Genomic DNA, 24,391 nt, shown 5'->3' on the forward strand with positions numbered 1-24,391 from the left:
AAAACCACCTTTACGCCCCTGATAGCTATGGCTATAGAAAAGCAAACAAGATAAACAAAATAAATGTTACAATTAGCGGAATCACGTGCCGAAAAAGATTCGTGCAAATAATGAGCTAACTAAACAGTGAACTACATCTGTGTATCTTGAGTTAGTACGTTTCCGCCATTGAGCCACCATAGCTTCGCTTCCTCACGTGACTCACGCACAGGCGCCACTCCAAATTGGCGCATGCGCTAGGTACAAGTTTTCTAAAATGGACAGTGACGAAGACGAAGGATTGTGTGAATACGAGTGGAAAAGACTCCAAAACATTAAACGGAACCACGATTTTTTGCGTAGTCTTGGTGAGTGTGAAGTAACTAGTAGCCTGAAGTGTGTAATAGACTACATGCGTGGTCTATTTATTCAACGAAAAATAATCAATTTGCATTGATTAGCGGCGTGCCCTAGTATAGAAAAGTACGGGTAGCAAATGCGCCTCGAGCTATAACTCGCCACTGACACTACACAGGGGCAGATACAGGGTTTGGAAAAGGGGGTAGCAGATACGTATAGACGGGTTGCCTATTTAGGGCGTGTCCCTTGTGTAACACGAACAAACGCGACTTTCCGTTTTACACATGATTACAATGTTGGTCAACAAAAAAACCCATTTTTAGAAATAGTTTGACTAACGTTTTTGATTCTTCAAAGGTATAAGGTGAATTAAAATCATCCAGTCTATCATTCTAAGTAGTAGCAAAGTCTTACAAAGAATGCTTTCAGCGAGTTTTATCGCTTTCCAAAAACTCGAGATTGAGAGAAAACCATCTTCTCGTTCAGCCTTCACCTTACACGCTGGATATGTTATAGCTCGAACCTTTCTCTGTGACATACTTTCTGTTCTGAAGGCTGGCTAACTCCTGCTTGCTAAAGTTAACCAAATCGTTCATTTTCTTCATTAGCTGTAATACATTTTGACTTAGCGAACTCGGAAAGTATGTGGAAAATTTACAGTAAAACGATTACGCCTTAAAAAGGCAACCCGTCTGTATGGAGCAGTGGGTCTGTAGGGCACAGCCTCCCAGAAGCTACAGCTATTTCATATGTTTCAGACTAAAATTTTTGATGTAGAGTGGTTTATGCACATTGCACAAATGTCTAAATCATACTGCTTTCTAAGTGGACTAAGGGATGACTGACAGTCATGAGTAGGTACGTTAGCTATGTTAAATGAGCCTAGAGAATGGCATTCACAAGACTATCTGTATTTCATTTACAAAACACTTTTAGCAGGCTATAAGTGTGTCCATGCATGGAATAGTGCTGCATATTTTAGTTTTCATATTTAGCAACTATAGAGGATTAATCCTCAAGAGTGATATGTGTGGTGACTGTTCTGTTAAAATATCTTGATCTATTATATTGTCTAATTTTTTTTGTGAAGGGGGGGGGGGGGGAAGAAGCACGTACCCCTCGTGCTCCCCCTTGGATCCACCACCCCTACGGACTCGGCACTCTACTATTCTATACAGGTAGAGGGATCTGGAAGAAGTATTGGTATTTGGTCTTTTTTCTGAGATCCGTGTACATTTGTCACAGTTGTGACATATTGAAACATAGCAAAACGTGTTAAAATAGTACATGATTTTAGAATGTTTTTGGCAGTGCATGTAATCTAACAGGTGAACTGATGTGAGAAAATTTGCACTGACTCCAGCCTGGAGGTTTAAACTTCTAGCGGAGGCTTGAAGCAAAGAAACTTATGAAGCCCCTTAGATGTTTGAACTGGTAGATTTGTAGCAGTAATAGTATGATAGGAGGGGTTTTACCACGTGTTCTGTACAGTAGAGTATTATTTTGTTGACTCCAGCTCTTCTTCACGTTGACTTGTTACAGGGTTTACTGTGAAGAATAGCAAGAAGGAAAAACCAAAAAAGAGACAGAACGTCACTAGAGAATATAGCAATGATGATGAAAAGGAATGGACACCATGTTATGAAGTTCCTAGGAGGACTAGAAGTAAGGATATAGATTGTGAATGAAGTACATTGTGTTATGGACTTGATGTGATATTATGATTGAGTATTTTAACCCAGTTCTAGTGGGATAGTGAATGATAATTACAAAATCTTTGTAATCTATTGTATATCAACCATAGCCAAATGTAAAACTTGTGGAAAGGAACTAGTTTAGAATTTCTGATATATCAAGCTCTACATGACTTCGTGTCAACGTATATGTAAAACAAACTGCTTACAAAACAGTCCTGTGATATTACATCAATACCATATTTACTCAATATGTGTCCCAGGGATACTATTATTATTTTTTGCCCAAAAATAAGGATAAAACCCTTCGAATAGTGCCACACTGCAGTATTATTCAAGAGTGCGCTACTATTATTTTAAACCTGCCACTACTATACCGTATAGCGGGTTATTTTCGAAACAGAAAATTTCGCACAAGAAGCAAAATCTGAATTTCGAAGGATTTTAATTTCGAAGAGTGCATATTTCGAAGTTCGGATGGATTTCAAATAAACGGAAATTCATGTCAAAATATGAAGATGCATGAATGTTTGCCAAAAACTGACCTACTGATGGAATAATCCTCATCCCTATGCATGTGCACTGCATGGAGAGAAGACTGAGGGAGTCCGACTCCAGTGGAGTAAATTCACTGGCTTGATTGCGCTTGATCGTAGCTACTGCTATCTAGCTACCATAGATTCTAGAGCAGACGGCATCAATTCCCATTCTGGATCACCTGTTTTCTGGTTATTGGCACAGTATTGATACAATTTACCCATTATCATCAGAGGTAAAACTTGAGGAATGCACAAGCGAATTGCCAAAAGTTGGATTGTTGCTTTCACTTGTGGGAATTTATTTTCGAAGAACAACCGGACGTGGGAATTTATTTTCGAAGAGAAGGGCCTCTTCGAAATATCCGAAAATAAAACCTTTCGGAAATTACCAGCTATACGGTAACTATTCCACATTACAGTTTTACTAAACAATCGTAACATGTGCTACTTCTTCTAAACAGGACCTTTCTTTCACTCAAGTTCTTGTAGCACAACCATGTCACGCCTTGTGCTTTGTGGTCATTTTACTAATTAATATCCAGAATTTTGATTATGTGACAGCCGTTAAGTTTACCTGGACAATACCTTCCTTAAATCGAGGTGGAGATTAATACTAAAGGTATGAGAACACTAATAAAGAGTAATTACAAAAGTATAGTGTGGTACTGTACTATTCGAAGGTGTAGTACAATTAGAATTATTTTCAGAAAAAAGATAAAGACCTTTGTATAGTACCACTCTGTGATACTATTCAAGGGTGTGGCACTAATCGAGTGAATACGGTAATATCGATTATTGTGATAAAATGGTTGTCACTTAGGTGTTTCCATTATGGTACAGCCCTAGTTTGAGAGGTTCAATATCATCCTACAATCGCCTTAGCTTCAAAGGGTCTGGTTTCATTGAGCTTGTTTGTGCAGAGGGCAGGAGTAGTGCATTTAACTGATAAGTCTACTACAATGTCATTTTTTATCATGGTATTTTTAAGAAGGCTTTCTTTTTTGTTGAAATTGTGTCCATCTCAGTTCAATTCGCAAGTTCACACAACTTCCACATTTTGTTCTGTATTCTTAATGCTGTTTTCCAAGGATGAGTCACCAAAGTTTCTGATATATTGCCTGTTACTCACAACTGCCTATTTCTTTCAAATTTTCAACACATGATACTGGGAATTAGCGATATACTAAACTAAGCTATATACAGTGTCAAGACCTTCCTTAATATATGAATCAAGACTGTAAAGGAACCATGAAATACATAGATTATATGTCACGTAGATTATATGTCACAGGTATAATATATATGCATTACATGACTTAGCATGCATTACTTTCCATAATAATACCAGAATAATGAGTATAAGTTGTTGTGGTTTACTGTAGGCAAAATGTTCGTGGTAAAAATATTTTCGTGGTTGGTCTGAGACCACGAAAATATTTTTAACGAAAAATTTTTATCACGAAAATTTTGTTACCTCAATTATACGGCTACGATCCAGCTACAAGGGTTATTAAAGTAAGCACAGTACATGTATTAGAATAGTTCATGTATTTATAATGCATTATTTATAGGTGTATAGTATTTAAAAGTGTATAGTTAACATCGTATCGCCCTTGTAATTGGTATCGCCACACGCAGCTTGCCTCTTCGCGTCTGAGTCAACTTGAGTCTCTTGGTCAGCAAGTAATTAATTCTGGTGCCATGCCCTGTTCTTCGCAATCTGATTGGAGGCCATCAATTTTTCAGCTACACGGCCTGCAGGCGGGTACATCACCGAAAGTGTATCTACCAAAGAAAGATAACTTTTTGAGATATAGTATTAAAAAAAAAGTTTGAGTAAAAATATTTTTGTGGGTTGTCTGCACCCACGAAAATATTTTTTACTCAAAATTTCTGAAACGAAAATATTTTTACACGAAAATTTCTCTGCCTACAGTAGATAGAAAAAGGCAGTTGGAACAATGTTATTAACAAGTTGTGCTCACTAAGCATGGGACCATTTATAAATCATGGCCAGACAATAAGGCACACATTAATGGTTTAATTTGAAAGAATTATTGCTACTATAAATGTGCTTTTTAAAAATACGTTTTGTGTGAAAATGGTTATAGAACAATGAGTAAACTGCAGAACAGTATCATTGCTTTCACTTATCGAAGGCAGTGTACTTAGAGTACTTCTCATAACAAAACATCTGCAGCAAGAACCGCTTACTAGAGAGTGCTGATAAAACCTTAAACTCCTGCTTGAACTTAATCAGCTAACACTGCAGTGCAGTGAAAGGAACACTATTTAGAAAGAATTGTATTTTAATGAGGTCTGTGTAATATACGGTGATGCTGGCAATAATGGCTATGATGAACTTACAAATTTTTCTAACTCAAGATTGGATGATGATCTGTCAAATGCTAGACATACAAAAGGACTCAGTAAGCATCGCTGTGTAGTTATTTTGTGTAAAAGAGAACAAATTTTGATACAGACCTGTGAAAGAAAATAATAACATGATGATGAACAATTGCATTAAATCTCAAAATTTGTCTAGACTTTTAGCAGCAATAACACCATTTGTATCATACAGTGATTTTTTTATCATTCAGCGATTGATAACAAATTTTCTCAGTTTTGTTTCATGAACAAGTCTGATTTCTAAGGTGGTTTCTAGGTGACTGCTCTATAGGATTTTGCACTACAATCCCTATTGTGGACACACATCCTACCATGGTTCATGATATTACACTGTACAATACACACTACATACTAACATATTATTGTAGGCCACAGTGTTGAGAGTGCGGATAATGTTCCTGATTTGATTGGTCCAAATGAGAAGGTGTCGATGGAAGAAATAAACAAACGACTGGTAAGTGAACAATACCTACGATGTGTGTGGTGTATACAATATAGCATTTTGTATTATCAGTGATCAAGACAATGTTTCTGTATTGTGTATGAATTGTATAGTCATACTATTTCATGTGCCTTGTGTTTGTTTTATGTCATTTATCATTCACTTTACCATACAGGACAAGAGATTTCAGTGTGCAATGGAAACAGTTGAGAAGCAACGTTCAGCCAAAAGATGTAGACTATCATCCAATAATGACAAGACTACCACACCAGCTGATGTGAAGGATCTTCCTCAAGTTTTTCATGATGTGCCAAAGGTGAAGAAGTTCAGTGGCTTCACAAACAAGGATGATAGATCGGTACGTAAGGAGACATCATCACCAAGTGATGTGAAGAAGAAGAGTAATACTAGTACTACCAAGCATCTCTGTGTTAAAAGGTTTGTATGTACAGTGGGACCTCGTTTATCCGAACCCTCTGGGGCCAAGCCCTGTTCATAACTTTGGATAATCCGCAACTTTGAACCATCCATTATTGCATGTATAAATGCAGTCACTTATTCACTATATACTTGTTAAATGATGGTACTCAATGCTACTAATGATCAACCCTGCAATAAGAGCACTTAGCACTTCAATACAAGTAGGTTACCCCACTGTCTGCTAGGGTTTGGTCTGTGGTCACCACCAAACTATCAACAAATTAACCGTTGATTACCACCAAACCATCATCAATCCATCTAATTACATGCCAATGTCTTTGAATGGCTGCCCTCCAGCTGGCAAGCCAATAACTGGCTTTAATTATTAGTCATGTGCAGTACTTCAGACCCGTTCAGTTAACGAGTGTCCGGATGTTTGGGGTCCGGATAAACGAGGTCCTGCTGTACACCCCCTGTATAATACTGTATCGTGTACACACATGCCATATTGCAACCTGTGTCATATAAACAACTAGTTCCATTTAGTCAACAGCCATTATAACACAGGGAAACACCAGGTTTCATATTAATGTTGGATATCAAATGAACACCTAGAGTATACTTCTAACCATTCCATGCAGTGTCTTGAGAGGAATGTGTCATAGTCTTTTTTTAAACCAGGCGCACGCCCACAGCCGGCCTTCGGCCGGCTGTGGGCATGCGCCTGGTTTACTGAAATTGTTTTCGTAAAAGTGTGTGTGTGTACCTATCTATCTACCTATGTTTGTCCGTATGCACCCACGTGAGCAAAATCGTTTAATAACGGTAAAAGCAGCTTTTACGTAAGAAGTAAAAGTGAAATGATGTCTGTATTAAACTTCTGCACAGGTGAACTTTGCTCTGAGGTAGTTTCTTTTCGGTGGACTGAAATACGGGTGTGGTGACTTTCCTCAGACTACCTCCCCCTTGAGGTTTTCAGGCATTTAGCAACTGAAAAACAACGGTGCAGGCCTCGTAACACTGCCAGGAATAGCCTATCGCTTCGAGTTGAAAGGGGGCGTATCCCTTACGTACGCAAACAAAAATGAAGAGCAGCTTTGAGGCTTTGTCAAGAGAATTTGTGGGAAAAAACATGTTAGTCACACTATAAAACAGTTTAGAAGATAGTTTTTGTGCGTAATATGTTGGTAAAAGTGGTTTATTTAACAAACACTTCCTTAGCAGTGCATAGTAACGTAATTGAACGAATTACAAATGTTTCATGAATTACGAAATACGAGAAATAGCTAATTATATTATTGCACAACCCAAACTACCCTATTGTAAAGTAGTAATACATAGTTGGTTAATTCATAGTAGTATATACTGTCTATAGTTATTCCAGATGAGTTAGCTAGCTGCATGGCGCCTGGTTTTTAGAAGTAGCACAACATCAACTTGTTAAGCTTGAATTTAATGGGTAGTGCCAAGAGTTCATAATATAGAGAGGGAGGGAGAGTATCCAACACTGTATTACCTGCTCAAAACACACTGCATTCAAAGATTGTGCAATGACTATCAGTATCAAAACTTATTAAATCACTACTGAAAGGGTGTTAATTCTATTAAAGCAAAGCACTAAGAATGCTTCCCTTTGATAAATCAACACCTATCAACGCTCTTCAGTAGGTGAAGCCAGGTGACGAATTTGTATGGAATTATACTGAAGTATACTGAAATATTCAGGATATGATGCAATCTTTGAACCCAGTGTGTTTTGACCAGGTAATACAGTGTTGGACACTCTCCCTCCCTCTTTATATTATGAACTCTTGGTAGTGCTAAAAGCCGGAACGGAATGGAATGGAACGGGGCGTGCGCCAAGTTAATAAATCGTTTTTGCAGTTTGTGCACCGTTTCATAGTGACTAGAATTGTGCTGAAGTTAGTTTTCTTCTACTTGTAGGCATGCTAGAAATCGCTCTCTCGAAGTTTCTATTTAATGCCCACTGCATGAATGTGTTTTGCAATTACTTACGCTGAATAACTATCATTTAATAAGCACTGTAAGCATATGATTCACAGCCACTAACATACACTGTGGTTAACTCTCTTACTCTCGTAAATTATTACCCATGCTGGCAAACTTCAGAAAACCATCCTCGCTGTTACTAAAGAGTTGGACAAGGCTATAACATGAAAATACTACAGTAGTTTACCTTTTAGAATGATAAGGAAGCAATTCTGCATCAGGATTAAACAGAATTTGATGGATTGGTAAGAGCACAACATGCTATGTGGTAGGCATTAAATAGAAACTTCGAGAGCACGATTTCTAGCTTGCATATAAGTAGAAGGAAATGAACTCTAGCACAATTCTAGTCACTGTGTGGCAGTTGGAAACGATGCAAAATCCGTCTCAAACGATTCTTCTACTTGGCGCGCGTCCCAATTGGTTCCGTTCTGTTCCATTCCGGCTTTTAGCACTACCCGAATTTAATTTAGTTGAATTATTGTTTACCCTCACAGTAAAAATAATGATGTAACCTTGTCCTTAATCCTTATAGTTGGCAGAACTTTTCTTCCCTACTGGAGCACTCATACATACTTACAACAGAGTGCATGCATAAGCGACCACACAGATACAAAAACAGCACAAAAATAAACACGAGAAGCTAATTGCAGTCATTTGAGTGTTGAGGTATATTATACTCTTGGTTTTCCACATAGTACAAATATTACTTGAAGCTATCCTTTACCATCATACAGAATAAACGCCTCTAAAAATATTTATTGTATTGTATTTTTCAAACTATTACGGACCTGTTTAAGGCTTCGGCTGCATTTCTGAAGGCCTAAATATTAATGATTTAACAGAAAAGCATTGCTGGAGAGTAGACTATTAAGAATGGAACCCCTCTTTTAAAATACTAGATCTGCCGTCAAAGGTATGTGCATTATTAGCTAGCTCGCAAAAAAATAAACTAAACTAAACTGGTAATACTGTATATGAAACAACTATCTAGCATTAATGTTATAGAGGACTCCTTGCCTACTAGCACCCGTTTACCCTCATTTTACGCACGTGTATTCACACTTTGTTAAAATCACGTGTTTGTGCAGTGATGCACACCACAAATAATAAGCACCAGGTCTTAAAGCAGGCAGACGAAATTCAGGTGAATTCCAAACTTGTAAAACTTACTGTACACCGAAACATTATACTTTTTGCTTTGTTTAATCAAGGTACAGCATGATTGCAGCAGTACTAATACATTCCAGGTAGTTTTTTCAGGTAAAATGTATTTCAAAGGTGTTTTTTAAATGCAAAAAGTGATGAAGCCATGATTTATTAACAATCCCTATATATACAAGTACACAAAAAATTTTTTGGAATTTTCAACTAGAATAGGGACCATAGCACATCGATAAAAACTACTGAAAAAAGTTGGAGTACCATGATATTAAATCACAGTAAGGCAATAAGAAGTGTTATATCCCTACTGTGTATTTCCATTATGGTATCTTGAGCACAGTAGGGATATAACTCTTCTTATTGTTTTACTGTGATTTAATATCATGGACTACTCCAACTTGTTTCAGTACTTTTTATCGATGTGCTATGGTCTCTATTCTAATTGAAAATTCCAATTTTTTTCTGTGCACTTGTTTGCAAACTTTTTTTTGTGAATATTATTATTATGACTGATGAACCCATGCATACCACATCTGAAATGGCACCACATGCCCCAACTATATCAATTATCGTCTGAAAAGTGAAGTATCCATTATGCTTCGTTGTCAGCTATGTTCAACCCGTTACACAGCATTTTGGATCAAGAACTGTTCAAAAAGTACCTCTGCAATCCATGCATACCGAAAGAAATGGTGCCACGTGCCCCAGCTATATCAATTATCGTCTGAAAAGTGAAGTATCCATTACACTTTGTTGTCGGCTATGTTCAACCCGTTATACAGTAGTGCGAATCAAGAACTGTTCAAGATGTACCTCTGCAATCAAACAGTCACTATGAAAAATACGGACAATTTCCGTTATGAAGGGAAGCCATCATGTGCTATCGCCAAATCGACACTTTTCATTGTCAGCGAAGATGAATGTGACACAAAGGAGGACACTGGTAAGTCCATGAAGAATGCATTAAACATACTGCGGTATGCCAAAAGGCACCTCTCACGCTGAAACGGCATCGAACAGTGAAAAAATCAAGCCCGTAGCGTTAGCCTTTGTCAAGTTACGCTTGTCTGAAGACATCAGTCAGGCAGTCAGTAGAAAATTCTGTTAAATAAATTATTTTTAAAATTCCGTAACAACTTGTTGAAAGCGTTTCGGGTCAATTTGAAAGCTTGTTTGGGCTTAGTTTTACTTAACCAATGCTGCCTCATCGTCATCAGGGGAGTTGAGGTTGCTTTTTGGGTGATATTATTTTGTGGGCCACGCCTACTCCTTTGTGGTCCCTACTATACAGTAGTATTGTACTGTATCATGTGACTGGACCTGCAAAAATAGGGCATGTGGGCACTTGATTTTTGCCTACATTTTCAAAATTTCATCAATTATAATGTTTTGTACCATTATGCTATGACAATGCAATTTTCACCCCTTAGTAAGCATTTAATTGGTATTATGATACAAGTTACAGCACGCAACTATTCTATTTCAGTACTGAGATATGACCTGTAGAGTGATGGGATGTAGTTTGTACCCCATGCCCTGTTTTCACAGGCCCGGTCACTTATTATATACTTATCACAGTATACGGTTGACAACAAAATTTATTAGATAAAACAGGTACTCCTCATGTAACTACTTGTACTGTAATGTTAGATACAGGTAATCATCAAATGGTAGAGATTATAACTATTCTGTTTAAGTATATATATGTACACAGTATTTATCTATTATGCATTATGGTGTAGGGTACCCAAGATGAAACTAAGGAGATCAAAGAGATTAGCTAAGAAGGAAACTACTCATTATGAGGAACTAGTTATATCAGATGATGATGACTACATAGGTCTGTGGGTGTAGTATACTAAGGCTGTACCGATACCCCTTTTTACAGCCAATACCAATATCCGATATTTATTGTCTATTTCCGATACAGGTTTTCTGATAAACCGATATTAAATATTCAGCCGGTACTTAATAGTTGTAACCGATATGTATTATTTGGAGATTTAGCATAACAAGATTAATCACTATGGCTATGTTGAATTTACTAACATTCATTGTTCACAAAGTGTTTTCATCCAAACTTGTCTGGTTTTGGTCAGTATAATGTCAGAATAGTATCATACAACAAAAATGTATTGCCAAAAAAGTGGTACAAAAAATCCTCAAAAACGAAAAATAAAAAAACATACCCACTTGGAGGATTGAGCCCAGGGCAGCTCACAATATAGTCTAGGTACCACTTGCCTACAAAGTCACTTAAGCAAGGTGGGAGTTTTTAACAGTACTTATAGTACTTTTACTAGTACTCACACTACTCCAGTGAAGTATCTGTACTTTAGACTCGCAATTGACCGATACTAATACTCGTATATTGGTACCGATATCGAAATAATATTGGTATCGGTACAGCCCTACTATACCTAGTGATGTGTTTATTACATATTGTTAAATGCTATGTATGCAGTCTATGTACTCATTACATATACTGTACCAGTTTATGTAAGCATGATGCAATTATATTGTAGGGACCAGAAGAGTATCAAATGGTGTATTACACCATGATAAATGCATCCTTTATTTCTTTCCAGTGGTTCTTTTGTTTTTAACTATTCTTAGTTGCTGAAGTGTTCTTATTACTGTGTTCATTATGCTTCTGTGGTGACTGTTCTATTAGAATATCTTGATGTTCTGTGATGTTGCTGTTGCAAAATTCTGAAATAGTAATCCGTTGTCATTCTAAATTGGCATTTGCTTAAATGTCTTATATTTTTGCTTTCAAATTTCTCAACTGCAACAAGTGCATTTTTCTTGAGTTTTGTTCTATCATGCCTGGCCAACATTTAGCTGCTTGATTTTGTTTTCTTATTTTAAGAATTCACTAAAATTTAATGCATCCAGCAACTCCAACTATCTACTGTGAAGTCGTCATTGTAATCCCATGATTGTAAGGTGACTGGCTTCTCCCTAACCATCACTTTCCTGTATGTCTACTTGGCTCTTCAGCAATCCAGGGAGGGAAGAGTTGGTAGGCTCAGCAAATCTTTCCCTTATAAGTTTCATGATAATTATAATAATGCAATGTATTCGACCTTAGCACAGCCAATTCCTCTAGTATACAGGGTAATAGTGACATCTGATGTTTTCATAGCAAATCACAGCCTTTTGGCAAGTATTCAAAATTATAGGCATGACCAGTGAACTCACTATGTTTTGGCTGCAATAAAAACTTCTATCCTTGAGAAAGCCAAAACTAATGATAGTATAGTTATCTAACCTGTCTTTCACCCGGAGAATCCTGAGAACAGCACTCCATTCATGCTTGGTGCCTCTAAAAATAAATATAGTTTAGCTTTGGCTTTGTGTTTGGCTTTATATTTACTTTGGAAACATTTTGTTAATGGTGGAGGTTAAGCAGTAACCATAACACTGAGGTGCTTTTGGGCAGTATCTATTTTCATCCCTAACACTGAATATTTGTCAGATAGCTACATAGCACCTTGCATACAATATTACAGTCTAAAATTGCAGCATCTCAAAGTAAGAAATTTGCAAAAATTTTCCTCAGGAGCATGTCCCAGATTTGCATTAGGATTGAGCCTTACCACTTTCACTTTTACTCTAATGCCCCTGTTCTGAGAGGAGGGTGCGTGGGCATGCCTTCAGACCTCCTAGTTTTTGCCTGCAAGGAGAATGCTTCAGACACCTACGTACACCACACTCAAACCCAATAAAGGTCTTTGAAAATACCTGTATCCCAACTAAATATCCTTGCTCTGAGCCTATTCTAAAGGGTAGGTAGTCTAAATAGCTTCTTTATCTTGTTTCCTGAGATGTGGTCTAACAGGTCTTGACACAAGCTATTTACGAGAACACTGATAATGTAATTTGTATCCGGATCTGCAAGAATCTCATATGTTAGCACAAGCCTAATTTTACAGTAGAATGCAATGTGTGAAATATTTATGAAATCAAAACAATCTGTAAATTTTATGAGTGCTTGTTTCACAATAAGGAAGGTGATAACACCAAAAAAATATGATAGCATCGTGATCCCCAAAGCAAGAGGAGTTAGAAAATCTTTGTTTTATGTCAGTACTCTTAAGGAGAGAGAAGACATGAGCGTTAGTTTGCCTTGTTGAACGAGCAGTTCATCATCGTTTTTTCCTCACATTTTTGCCTTTGCCCAGCTTCTAGGAAATGCCTGAAAGATAAAACTTACCCATCAATAGATTTGCCTGTTTATGGAGAATCCAATGGTGTAAGTTGCATTTTGGTAGAGGACTGCATTCAAAGTTATGACCGTTTATTTCACCTGTAGTTTATTTCACTGTACAAATCGATTTCTCTGTTATTGCCACTTTGTAACACTGTAACTTTGAAATTGCTTGGCTTCTAGAGCTGAAACTTTGGGTGACCATCCCTTTGGCTATCTAGATAAAGAAAATATAATAAAGTGAAATTCGAAAAATGCACTAACATGTGGGTTTCTTGCAGATCTGGTCAATTTTACTTAGCTGTGATATTTCTTTTACTTATTACAGGTTGCGATGATTGTAATACTTTGCATTCTGATGAGTGTCCGGTACATGGTCCTCTATTACCATTGGATGAATCTCGGGGGTGGGATCAAGACTCTAAATCCTTCACCAGTCTACCAGTACCACTACAAGTTACAGTGAGGATGTCCTCTATTAAGAATGCTGGCATGGGAGTGTTTGCCAAAGAGTTTATACGTAAAAGAACTAGGATTGGTCCCTATAAAGGAGAAGTGGTGAAGAAAGAAGACGTCACTTGTGACACTGACACAGACTACTTCTGGGAGGTAAGTATGTTACAATAGCATAATTATTATTATTAGATTCTCTAAGATCAAAAGGAATAGTTGTGAGTCGTACTTTCTTGACGGAAAGAATGACGAACATTCTAACTGGCTGAGATTCATCAATTGTGCTAGAAACGAGGCTGAACAAAACTTGTTATCATTCCAATACCATGGTGAAATCTACTATCGTACCATTAAACACATCACACCTAACAGTGAATTGTTAGTGTGGTATGGTGAGGAGTATGCTAAGGACATGGGATTATCGGTGGATTGCTCCCATGATGATGGTAAGCTCTTTATAATGTACTGTAACTTGGAATTAAATTATTTCACTTAGCTCCTTGCTATAGTTGTGCTCATTGTAAATCAGAGTTTATGGATAAGAGAAACTTTGATATTCACTTGAAGCATAGTCCATCATGTCGTGATGCTAATCCGCAAGTGTTCAAGTGTGGAAAATGTGGAGAACTGTTCACTACACTGATCAGCCTTCAGCATCATATCAGGAGACATGAACAAAATGATTCTTCATCTTTAATTGATACCGCTAAGGTGAAGCCAGCTCAAAAGTGTAGTAAAGAGGAATCACACCAATGTCAATATTGTAGTAAAGCATTTACTCAATCTGGTGATCTAAAAATACATTTAAGAACCCATACAGGAGAGAAGCCATTTCATTGCCAATATTGTAGTAAAGCATTTACAACAAGTGGTAATCTACAAACACATTTACGAATTCACAAAGGAGAGAAGCCATTCCAATGTCAATATTGCAGTAAAGCATTTGCAACAAATGGTAATCTGCAAAAACATTCAAGAACTCACACAGGAGAGAAGCCATTCCAATGTCAATATTGTAGTAAAGCATTTACAACAACTGGTCATCTACGAACACATTTAAGAACTCATACAGGAGAGAAGCCATTCCAATGTCAATATTGTAGTAAAGCATTTACACAAAATAGTCATCTACGAAAACATTTAAGAATTCACACAGGAGAGAAGCCATTCCAATGTCCATGTTGCAGTAAAGCATTTACACAATCTAATGGTCTACAAAGACATTTAAGAACTCAGCATAAAGACAATTAACCAATCACCCACATACAATATTGTAGTAAGTGAGAATACTGTAGGTCACTACTCATGTAATCATTGATAAATAATACCACAAACCTAGCAATGCAACGTGATGCTGCCAGTCTATCAATATTGCACTTTGTATATGGTGCCCAAGCTTTGGTGAGTATTCCACTAAAGGTCTGGCATGTTTATGAAGTTCAGTTTTGCTTGGTTTACATAATAACTTTTGTGACGTTTGACACATTTAGCCGTACATAGACACTTATTTTAGATCACATGCAGTTTTGTAATAAGAAACATATTCTGCAGTACTTAGGATCCAAAAATTCCATTTAATTTCGATTCACCTGATAAATACTATAAACGTGTACATCATTGATTATGTACAGTGGAACCTCTCTATCATGAAATTGACACTGAGGCCCAGAATTTGTGGCCACTTTTTGCTGTATATAGAGGTTTTCCTCTTTCAGAGGTAAAAATGTATAGACCAGACCTGTTGGGACCAAAATTTTTGTCCCTTTATAGATATAGAGGCTTATTTCAGAGACTTTGTCTCCACTGTAGTGTATGTTTAGGTTTTGTTTACTTTTCAGTATCCTACTTTTCAGTATCCTGTACTTTGCCTAATACACTACTCTTTGTAGTGTTTCATTGGTGTGCTTTACGCATAGCTGCAAGAATTTAGAATTTATATACCGTATATATATGTAGAAAATTTCGTAGTGTATAAATTTTCATGGTTTTCATGGTATGCGTGAAAATAATTATTAATCCGCATGAAACTCATGCAGCACCTTGAACAAGCCTGAGAGCAGTAGTCATGAACACAACTTCCTCATAGTTTGACATGACGACGTCATCAACTTGTAGACCACGTGATGGCTTGAAGTACATATCAGGCTGTGACTGGTTTCTGCCACTGATCCTAGCAAGCAAGATTCTTCTGTGGCGTGAAGTATGGTTTGTTTTACGTAGTTAACCATAACTAAAACTAAAAGTAATTTTAGTAAGGAAAATATGTACAGTAGTACTGTATATATATTAGGGATCATGGAGTTTTGGGATTTTCTAGCCAAAACTATCACTCAAAAACCAGCTTCACAATACCATCCTGGCACCTTGACAGTATATATTGGTTAGTTATAACCAAGCCCAAAAGTGCCTTCAGTATGATCCTAAAGGCTTCCAATAAATTGTTATGAATTTAAAAATATATATATATATATATTTAATAGAATTTTCTGACTAACTGCCTGCCTGGCCGCCCGCCCACCCACCCACCCTCCCTGCCTTCAGGTAAGCATAACTTGATAATGACTAGAGCTATGGGCTTGATTTTTTCACTATTCGACATCACTTCGTCTGTAGACGTGCCTTTTGGCATACTGCAGTATGTACCATGCACGCATCATGGATTTACCTTTGTCCTCATTTGCGTTTCATTTCTTTTTGCTGACAGCCCAAGGTGTCAATTTGCGGTAGTGCAATGCCACATGGCTTCCCTACAGTGCGGTTATAAAAACGGGAATCGTCCGTATTTTCCATGGTGACTGGATTGATTGCAGAGACGATTCTAACATTATTCTTCGTTTGCAATGCTGTGTAACTGACTGAACATAGCCGAAAGCGAAGTATAATAGCTGCTGCACTTTTGAGAAAGTAATTGATAATTGGGGCACGCAAAACATCATATTTCCGTAGTGACTGGATTGATTGCAGAGGCACTTTCTTGTACTGTTTTTCACTTGTAGCGCTGTGTAACGGGCTGAACATAGCTGAAAGCGAAGCATAATGGCTACTGCACTTTAGAAACAGTAAATGATAGCTGTGGCACGCGTTCAGACGAAAACATTAATTCTGGCACCATCCTTTCTTTTGATTCACTATGCGTGGGTTCACCAGTCATAATATTACAAAAAAAAAGTGTAAGGAAAAAATTAATTATGAATTTTAAGTTTAATTAGGGATCATACAAAAAAAGTAGGGAGGTTGCCTACACCTGCAGATATACTAGTGGACATTTAATCCCTAATTCATTCTTAAGTGAGGTCTTGTGTATAGACTGAATTAGGGATTAAATGTTCACTAGTATATCTGCAGGTGTTGTTTCGCTACTTTTTTTCTATGATCCCTAATCGAACTTAAAATTCCTAGTTTTTGTTACACTTGTTAGTTAACTAAAATAAATCAAGAAGGATTACTATAACTAAAACTTAAATTATTCAAGAAACTAGCCGTAACTATATCTAAAACTCTTTACTAAAACAACACCATGTTGCTCAGACCACTGCACGTATAAGCTCACATGCTCACATGCATTCTACAGGTGGAATGAAGCACACTGTACTGCTATATCATCCAAAAATCAAAATATATATGCTATAGTTTGTGACCTGATGGTGGTTTAGTTAACTATACCTAAAACTAACACAACTTTTAGTAAGGCAAATATGTATTAGTTAACTAAAACTAAAAGCAAATTTATATTATAACTGTAAATCAATAACTAAAATACAACAGAATAATTTGCCAAAACTAAAAAGAACTGGAAAAGATTACTAAAACTATAACTAAAAGATTTTTACATTTTTTATAACTAAAACTGTAACTAAAATAAATAACACAGACAATATAACCCAATAACTAAAAGAAATTAAGAAAACTTACTATAACTAAAACTAAAATTATTGACGAAAGTGTCTATGACTACTAAACAACACTATTTTGTTTCCTTACTATCGCATCCAAGACCGGGTGACCCGGCCCAGCACATGTTACTCAAAGAATTGGATCAGTACATTAGTGTAGACCTGCCCTCCTCCTTGTCCATGATTAGCTAAAATGTTTACAGCATGCCCAGTCCAACAATTACAGCGCTAACATCATGGTGAGGTAAGCTATAATTCTGAATCCAAAAAACTAATCACAAAAGTTTTTACCCATTGAATTTAATACACTTGCAAATTTGTTTGTTTACACACCACAAAAATTTAATACGTTTACATATATAATTAGTACAATAAATATTACCAAGGGTTACATTCTTGCTATATTACATAGAACATCAATACACATAAACACTAATGCTTCATTGGATTTCAATTCTCTTTTAACATAGTTAATAGGGAGTGGAATAAGAGCAAGGTTATCAGTGTTGAGGGTACACGTTATGTAATAATTATTACTTTTGTGGTAGCTAACTAAGTAATATTATAATGAAATATGCTATAAGAATTGATAGTATAACTTAAGTTACTTTACTTACAGATGTAACGCAATACCTAAGTAATGAAGTTACTGTAACGAGTATAATATTATGTAATATTATTACTACAAGTAACGATCTCATTAGTAATCCACTGAGTAACGCCGAGCCACAACAAAGCAACGAAGCCTACAGATGAAGATTATTCACCAGCTTCTTACTTATAACCAAGATTTACACATTGTCCAGTAACACAATTATGATAAGGTAGTAGTTGCACACGTGACAATTTAAGCCTGTGGACACAATATCTATTATTATTATAGTTACTTTATTTTATGGGTAATATGTAACTGTAACTAAACAGTTCAGTTGCAAGTAACTTGTAATGAGTTACTTTTGAAAAGTAATTGCCTCAACACTGAAGGTTATGTAGGCTTAAGCTGCCGTCATTCTGAGCATCTTTCACTTCTTAAGATTATTTAAAGTCCACCAATCAGCCATGGTTGTTCTTCCTTGGCAAAGAGACACATATACAATGGTACACCACACAGTGCATACATACACAATAAAATTACAACAGCAAAATCCTGCATTTAATATGCATGCATGACACCACAACAAACAAAGCCAGATGTCCATGAAGAGAATGTAACAGTCACCAGACTGAGTAAATAATATAGAGGGTAAACTGTTCCACCACATGGTTGTTTTACAGCAGAAAAGAATATTGGCCAAAACTACTTTGTCTTGTGGCAAAAAAACAACAAAAAAAAAATGACAAAGTGATACTCCAATAAAGAAGTCAAACAAATACTCTAATAAAACACTCAACCACTGCCAGTGAATCATTCTAAGACGATTAGATGTAGCATCCTTCATCAATCAATGAGTACATATAGTTTACATGATTTTTCCACCTGTACATGAATACTTTACAGCTTCATCCGGTGAGTGCCCAGGGACTTAACAGCATGCAGTTTGTGATTATTGTGCTCTGTGTAACATGTACACCTGCCTGTGACCCTCTGATTTTTAGGTGCATATATCAGCAAAAATCCATTGCAGCCATTGTATAACTATTACTTGTACTCCTTGATACTTCCTTTCTAGCCCACATAGTATTCTTCACTAACCCTGGTTTAGTATTAATCACTAACTCCATTTTAGTGGTTGCATGTAACCAAGGACTTGTTTGTGCATTATAATGATTGTTCTCACTAATACAATATTCTAATACAGCAACCAGCTAACGGAATAGAAAACTGAAACATCAACATACATGTAGATTGACAATATAGTGACATAAATGGACATTTCTCAAGGGAGTTGTGTAATAGGTGATTTTTGAGTACTAGCGCTCAAAAGCATAATGCTCAATATTTGGAGCATAGTAGCCTTATAGCTGCTACCCAACCACGTTCCACAGGTGATATTGTGGGCACTACTTTGGGAAAGAATAATTTCAGAATAGCTAACAGGATGACTCTCAGAAATAATAAATTCATAAATATTATTATTCCTGCAATATATGATACAATACTCTTGTAGAGAGCAGTCAAACACCACTGCCATAAAACTGGAATCAAAGGTCGATATACTCTAATAGACCATTCACCTACCCCATTAAAGCAGCCATCTAAATGGAATATGTGACTGCTTTATTAGTCTTTTGATGTAAAATTTAAGCTTACAAGCAATTCCCTCTTCAGTTGTAGAGGAAATAGGCTGTATTTCAGAAATAACTCTAAGGAACACTAGGTGAAAGAAAAAAACGAATTGCTAAAAAGAATAATAAGACCCTAAAAGGAATGTTCCACTGGTCCCTATCTACATTTCAGTGTATTGTGCTCACATTTTTAGTGCCACATTATACTGTTGTCATTATTCCCACAATGTCAACGTCCTTGATCTATACAGACCAAAAATTATTAGCCAATTTTATCTTTCATTCACAGTACTAGATAACATGCATACAGTAAATATAATTGCTTAGCATAGCCACATGCAACTATACATACATATGGAGTAAATTGTTTATTATATTTGACATCTGTTCATGACATCTTATTATTTGTTTCTACATGTGAAATAGTTGTACAGTAATTAACATTAGCATAATTTTAAGATTTCATTATGACTGCACAATAACACATCTGCTACGTAGGTTAGGCAGGCTTGTTGCTATGAACATACTTGTTGCTATGAACATACTGCTACTTATTTGCTATAGAATTATTTAATCACACATTTTTTCTTAAAATTCATAAACAGATTTTGCATTCAATGTGATCATCTAATGCAAAGTACACAACTATTATTATATGTACACAACTATTATTATTATTGCACCTGTTTACACATTTCTGTCATATCCTGTGGTTGACCATTTTGAGGCATGCTATTGCACAAACTTTAACTGACAGTACATATATATGATGTTCAGTGTTCCACTGTCAGTGATTATCAATGGCATAGGCAAAGTTGGTAAAAGAAGATGACATGAAATTAATTATAAGTTTATAAGTTAGAATTGCCCAGTAGTATAAACATGTACAGTAACTAGGTCCACTAGAAATGTAAATCTTACTTGACAACTGTTAGAAGAGGTGTGTATAAAATATATATGCATTGCTTCTGTAGATTATTTAGCACTGAAACACTTATTTTTTTATTGGAAAGCTGAAGTAGTGTACTGCATGTCTGACCATTTTTTAAATCAAAAGAACACAATACCTGCAAATAATATTTTCCTTGCACATGCAGTATGCAATAGCTGTTTATGATCAACATTGTTAATTAATGCAGACATCTACAGAATAAGTTTGTAAATACAATTTGCTGCACAAGGACATCACATGATGGACTAAAACAAATAGGCACATGACTTACAAGAGGTTATCTGTTTTGATGTGGGCATGGTGCATCATGGGAAAATCATGCATGCAGCACAAACAAGTACAAACTAGCTCCCAAAATGTTTACTTAACCTGTGACATGCACTTACCACATAAAGGGCTAAATCATTTTTAAGATCTCATGAGAGTTACAGTAAACAAATATATTTCTTTGAATATACTTAAGTTTGTTTAACCTGTTACCTTCATGGACATGTGTAAATTCCATATAATGGGTGTAGCATCTTTAGCATTCCATGGGAGAGTCACTGTAAACAAATGGATTCTGAGAATCGCACATTTTAACTTGTTCCCTTTACACATACATTCCATGAAATGGGTGTGTATAGGTAGTAGTTTTATAGTTGGACGAAAGCATTAATTATAATACACACAACAAGACTTCATAGAGCAACAACACACCTGCATATGAAATTAAATGACAAATAATTTAATAAGAACACAGTGGATCAATTGTTGCAGATGCAGTTGATATTGTTCTGTATGATATAGTCAGTACAAAGCATACTGCATGAGCTTGTTAAAACTGGTGGAACTATATGGGTCATGTCGCTTGCTAAAGTTTCTTAGAGACTAGAGCCACTTTTTTTACAACTAATGCATGCATAAACAGCCTGTACATCCTAAACTATAATATCTATATACTAGTATACTTTGCTAATTGTAATACATATTATATAGCTGTACACTGCAAAAAAATAAAGGTATACAACTTCAAATGCAGTAACTCCCTAGATATTTACCGGTTACTGCAACATTTAGCAGGTTAAATCTACTTAGTAGATATATATTTTATATTTAATTTTTACTATTTTAAACTACCTTGGCATTGTTTATTTAATAAATATATTATACTTGGTTTTAGTTATTTCTACCTATAAAATATGGGTTACCTGAGTTTCAATTTATTTCTACCTTTTACTGTGTACCTAACAATTTATGTCTGTAAACAGTGTCTATACTTATTCTATGAATGCTATCCCACTGAGGACCTATATAAAGCCAGGAAGTCTTAAATTCACATGACATATTTTTACAGTAGGTGTTTCCAATATAACATATTTTTGATGTATTTGCTCTTGTACAAAATGTATGAGCAATTCACATTGCAGCTACATAGTAATTAGATTGGTGGTCCATTCATGTCCCTCTGACAATAGGGTCTTGATCAGTGCACGTATGCTAAACTTTCTTTAAACTTACACAGCATATGTCATTGTTGTACATCATGGTAGAGAGCATTGCTTGTACACACCTATAGCAACAAGCCAGGATGTTGACATGACCTTTAATCACAGCTAGCAATTCAAAGAATTCAATGTGGTTGTCTTTACAGGTCTATTTTATTTCTGATGTAATGTACTGATAGCTAGTCAATATATCAAGTTGCAATAACAATACTCTCCTGGGTGGTGACTGACCACCAATAACTACATTCACATGCAAGCACACACATGCCCACCATAGCGATGTACAGAATTATCTATACATCAGCATAATGAAATCCAAACTATTTCCATAAGATCTCACATACTGTATCGGATGAGTCTCCAAATTTCATGCAGATCTATCAGACGGCTCATGAGACAGCACCCAGGTTTTATCACCTACTAGGAAACATTACGTACTTGATTTGGCAGAAACATTATTGACAGTGTTATAAGTCATGCTTGGGCCAGCTGTATCCCTGTCAATTTCTATTTGGAATTCCCTTTATACATCCTGGATTCGTCCAGTATTGGAATATGGCTCTATTCTCTATTCTGGAGTAGCATTGACTCATCTGAATCGTTTGGATCAGTTCCAAGCTCGTGTTGAGAACATGTGTGAATTCACATTTCCGTCTTTGACTAATCATCAGAGTGCTTCAATTTTAAGTCTTACTTGTTGCCTCCTGGCTGGAGAGGGTCACGCTAATCTGTAATTCTTTTGCCTTAGTTTAAATCTCCACTCAGATCATCACAAAGGTTACATGGCTTTGATCTAGTTAGTCACCTACATTTTCAGAGCCCATGCAATTTTCGCACATTGGATCATTTTCATCATAGCTGTCAAGCAGTAGTTATTGACCTACGATCCATCAAGTATTTTATTACAGGGCAACAGAAATGGATGGAGGACTGTTTTGCAAGACATGCAAAGATATAATAATTGTGATTCTGTAATAACTGTGTATGTATTGTATTATTTAAACAGCAAGATTTACAAGGCGTAAAAAAAAATCCAGAAACACTTCTTTAATGACAGTTAGTGATATGCTCCTGTTTCTAAGTACATGTTCAAGCACATAAGCTACTATAAAACCACATTAAATGTGTACCTTAATGGTGCTGCATACAACTACATATATATACACATGTACGGATTTGATCATGCTTACACACAATAGCATCATTATGCACATGTATTATCTGTGTATATTTTTTATACAGAATAGTTAACTGATAAAGCATAGCTGTACATGTAGTATTCATGTCATTGTATCACCTGCAAATTTGACAGACATTCATCCACGGAGATATAACCATCAAGATATATCCTTTAGATTATTTTAAAAGGCTGCAAACATGCATGTATACACACAAGAATTCCATGTAATATTATTTTATCTGTGTGTCCTGCAATTCTAAGGAAGATAAACCTCACTGCTATGAACACCATATGTTTACTGTACTTCTCTGAAAAAGTGATATAAAGCTTTACATAATTCTACCTCACTTTACAAGCGTACTGTATCTGGGAATTGGAGAATACCCACCATAAAGTTGATCAGTGAATGAGATTATCAATAATTTCATACACTAATTTTTATATACGTGCAAACTATCAGTATTGACATGATGTATTGCATGTCTCAAGAGTGCATGGTTCAGTCTCAGAGGTATTCTAGCTATCATACTTTTGCCATGCATGCAATTACCCAACGAACTTATTTGTTTATATGCCCAGACAATATTTGGTCCATTGCTATAGAATAAAGATATAAAATTTCTGGAGTTATTGATGGACTGGGGCTGTATAGTAATGGATGCATTGCAGAATTTGTTTGGGATTTATGTCATAGTATTAAGTTATTTGACATCAATAAAATGTATTTAAGTGCAAGTGCTCAATGCAACATTAACAGACAAGGAAAATTATTCAATTTCACATTCTCACTTCAGAACAGATCACTTGGAGTCATCAATTAATGCTATAGGTACACAGAGTAGATAAACTATAGTAACTTAAAGCACCAAAGTTTAGCGTCTGGAATGGTTTTGGCTTGTTACCTTTTCAGGGTAAACATCCTGTATTAGTGATAGTGTGGTTTAGGGTTCATCACTCTTTTCTCAGAATT

The 24,391-nt window shown here is 36.1% G+C and overlaps 1 protein-coding gene across 1 annotated transcript; it reads left to right on the forward strand.

Annotated features, from left to right (window-relative positions):
• Positions 1–218: 218 nt before the first annotated feature.
• LOC136253978 (histone-lysine N-methyltransferase PRDM9-like) lies at positions 219–15,582 on the forward strand. The gene is made up of 8 exons (XM_066046628.1): positions 219–347; positions 1,882–2,004; positions 5,350–5,435; positions 5,599–5,861; positions 10,760–10,857; positions 13,559–13,839; positions 13,886–14,129; positions 14,180–15,582. Exons 1-8 carry the CDS (start codon positions 257–259, stop codon positions 14,932–14,934), a joined length of 1,941 nt encoding a protein of 646 aa, XP_065902700.1. The 5' UTR covers positions 219–256; the 3' UTR covers positions 14,935–15,582.
• The last annotated feature ends 8,809 nt before the right edge of the window (positions 15,583–24,391 follow it).

Source organism: Dysidea avara, chromosome 1 (assembly GCF_963678975.1).
Source record: "Dysidea avara chromosome 1, odDysAvar1.4, whole genome shotgun sequence".
Classification (NCBI taxonomy): Eukaryota; Metazoa; Porifera; class Demospongiae; order Dictyoceratida; family Dysideidae; genus Dysidea; species Dysidea avara.

Excerpts from the sequence above, each read along its gene's own strand:
- LOC136253978 (XM_066046628.1), top strand. The coding sequence starts at position 257 with ATGGACAGTGACGAAGACGAAGGATTGTGTGAATACGAGTGGAAAAGA. Across the intron at positions 5,862-10,759 it reads AAGCATCTCTGTGTTAAAAG|GGTACCCAAGATGAAACTAA; the intron begins GTTTGTATGTAC and ends ATTATGGTGTAG. Across the intron at positions 14,130-14,179 it reads GGATTGCTCCCATGATGATG|CTCCTTGCTATAGTTGTGCT; the intron begins GTAAGCTCTTTA and ends TATTTCACTTAG.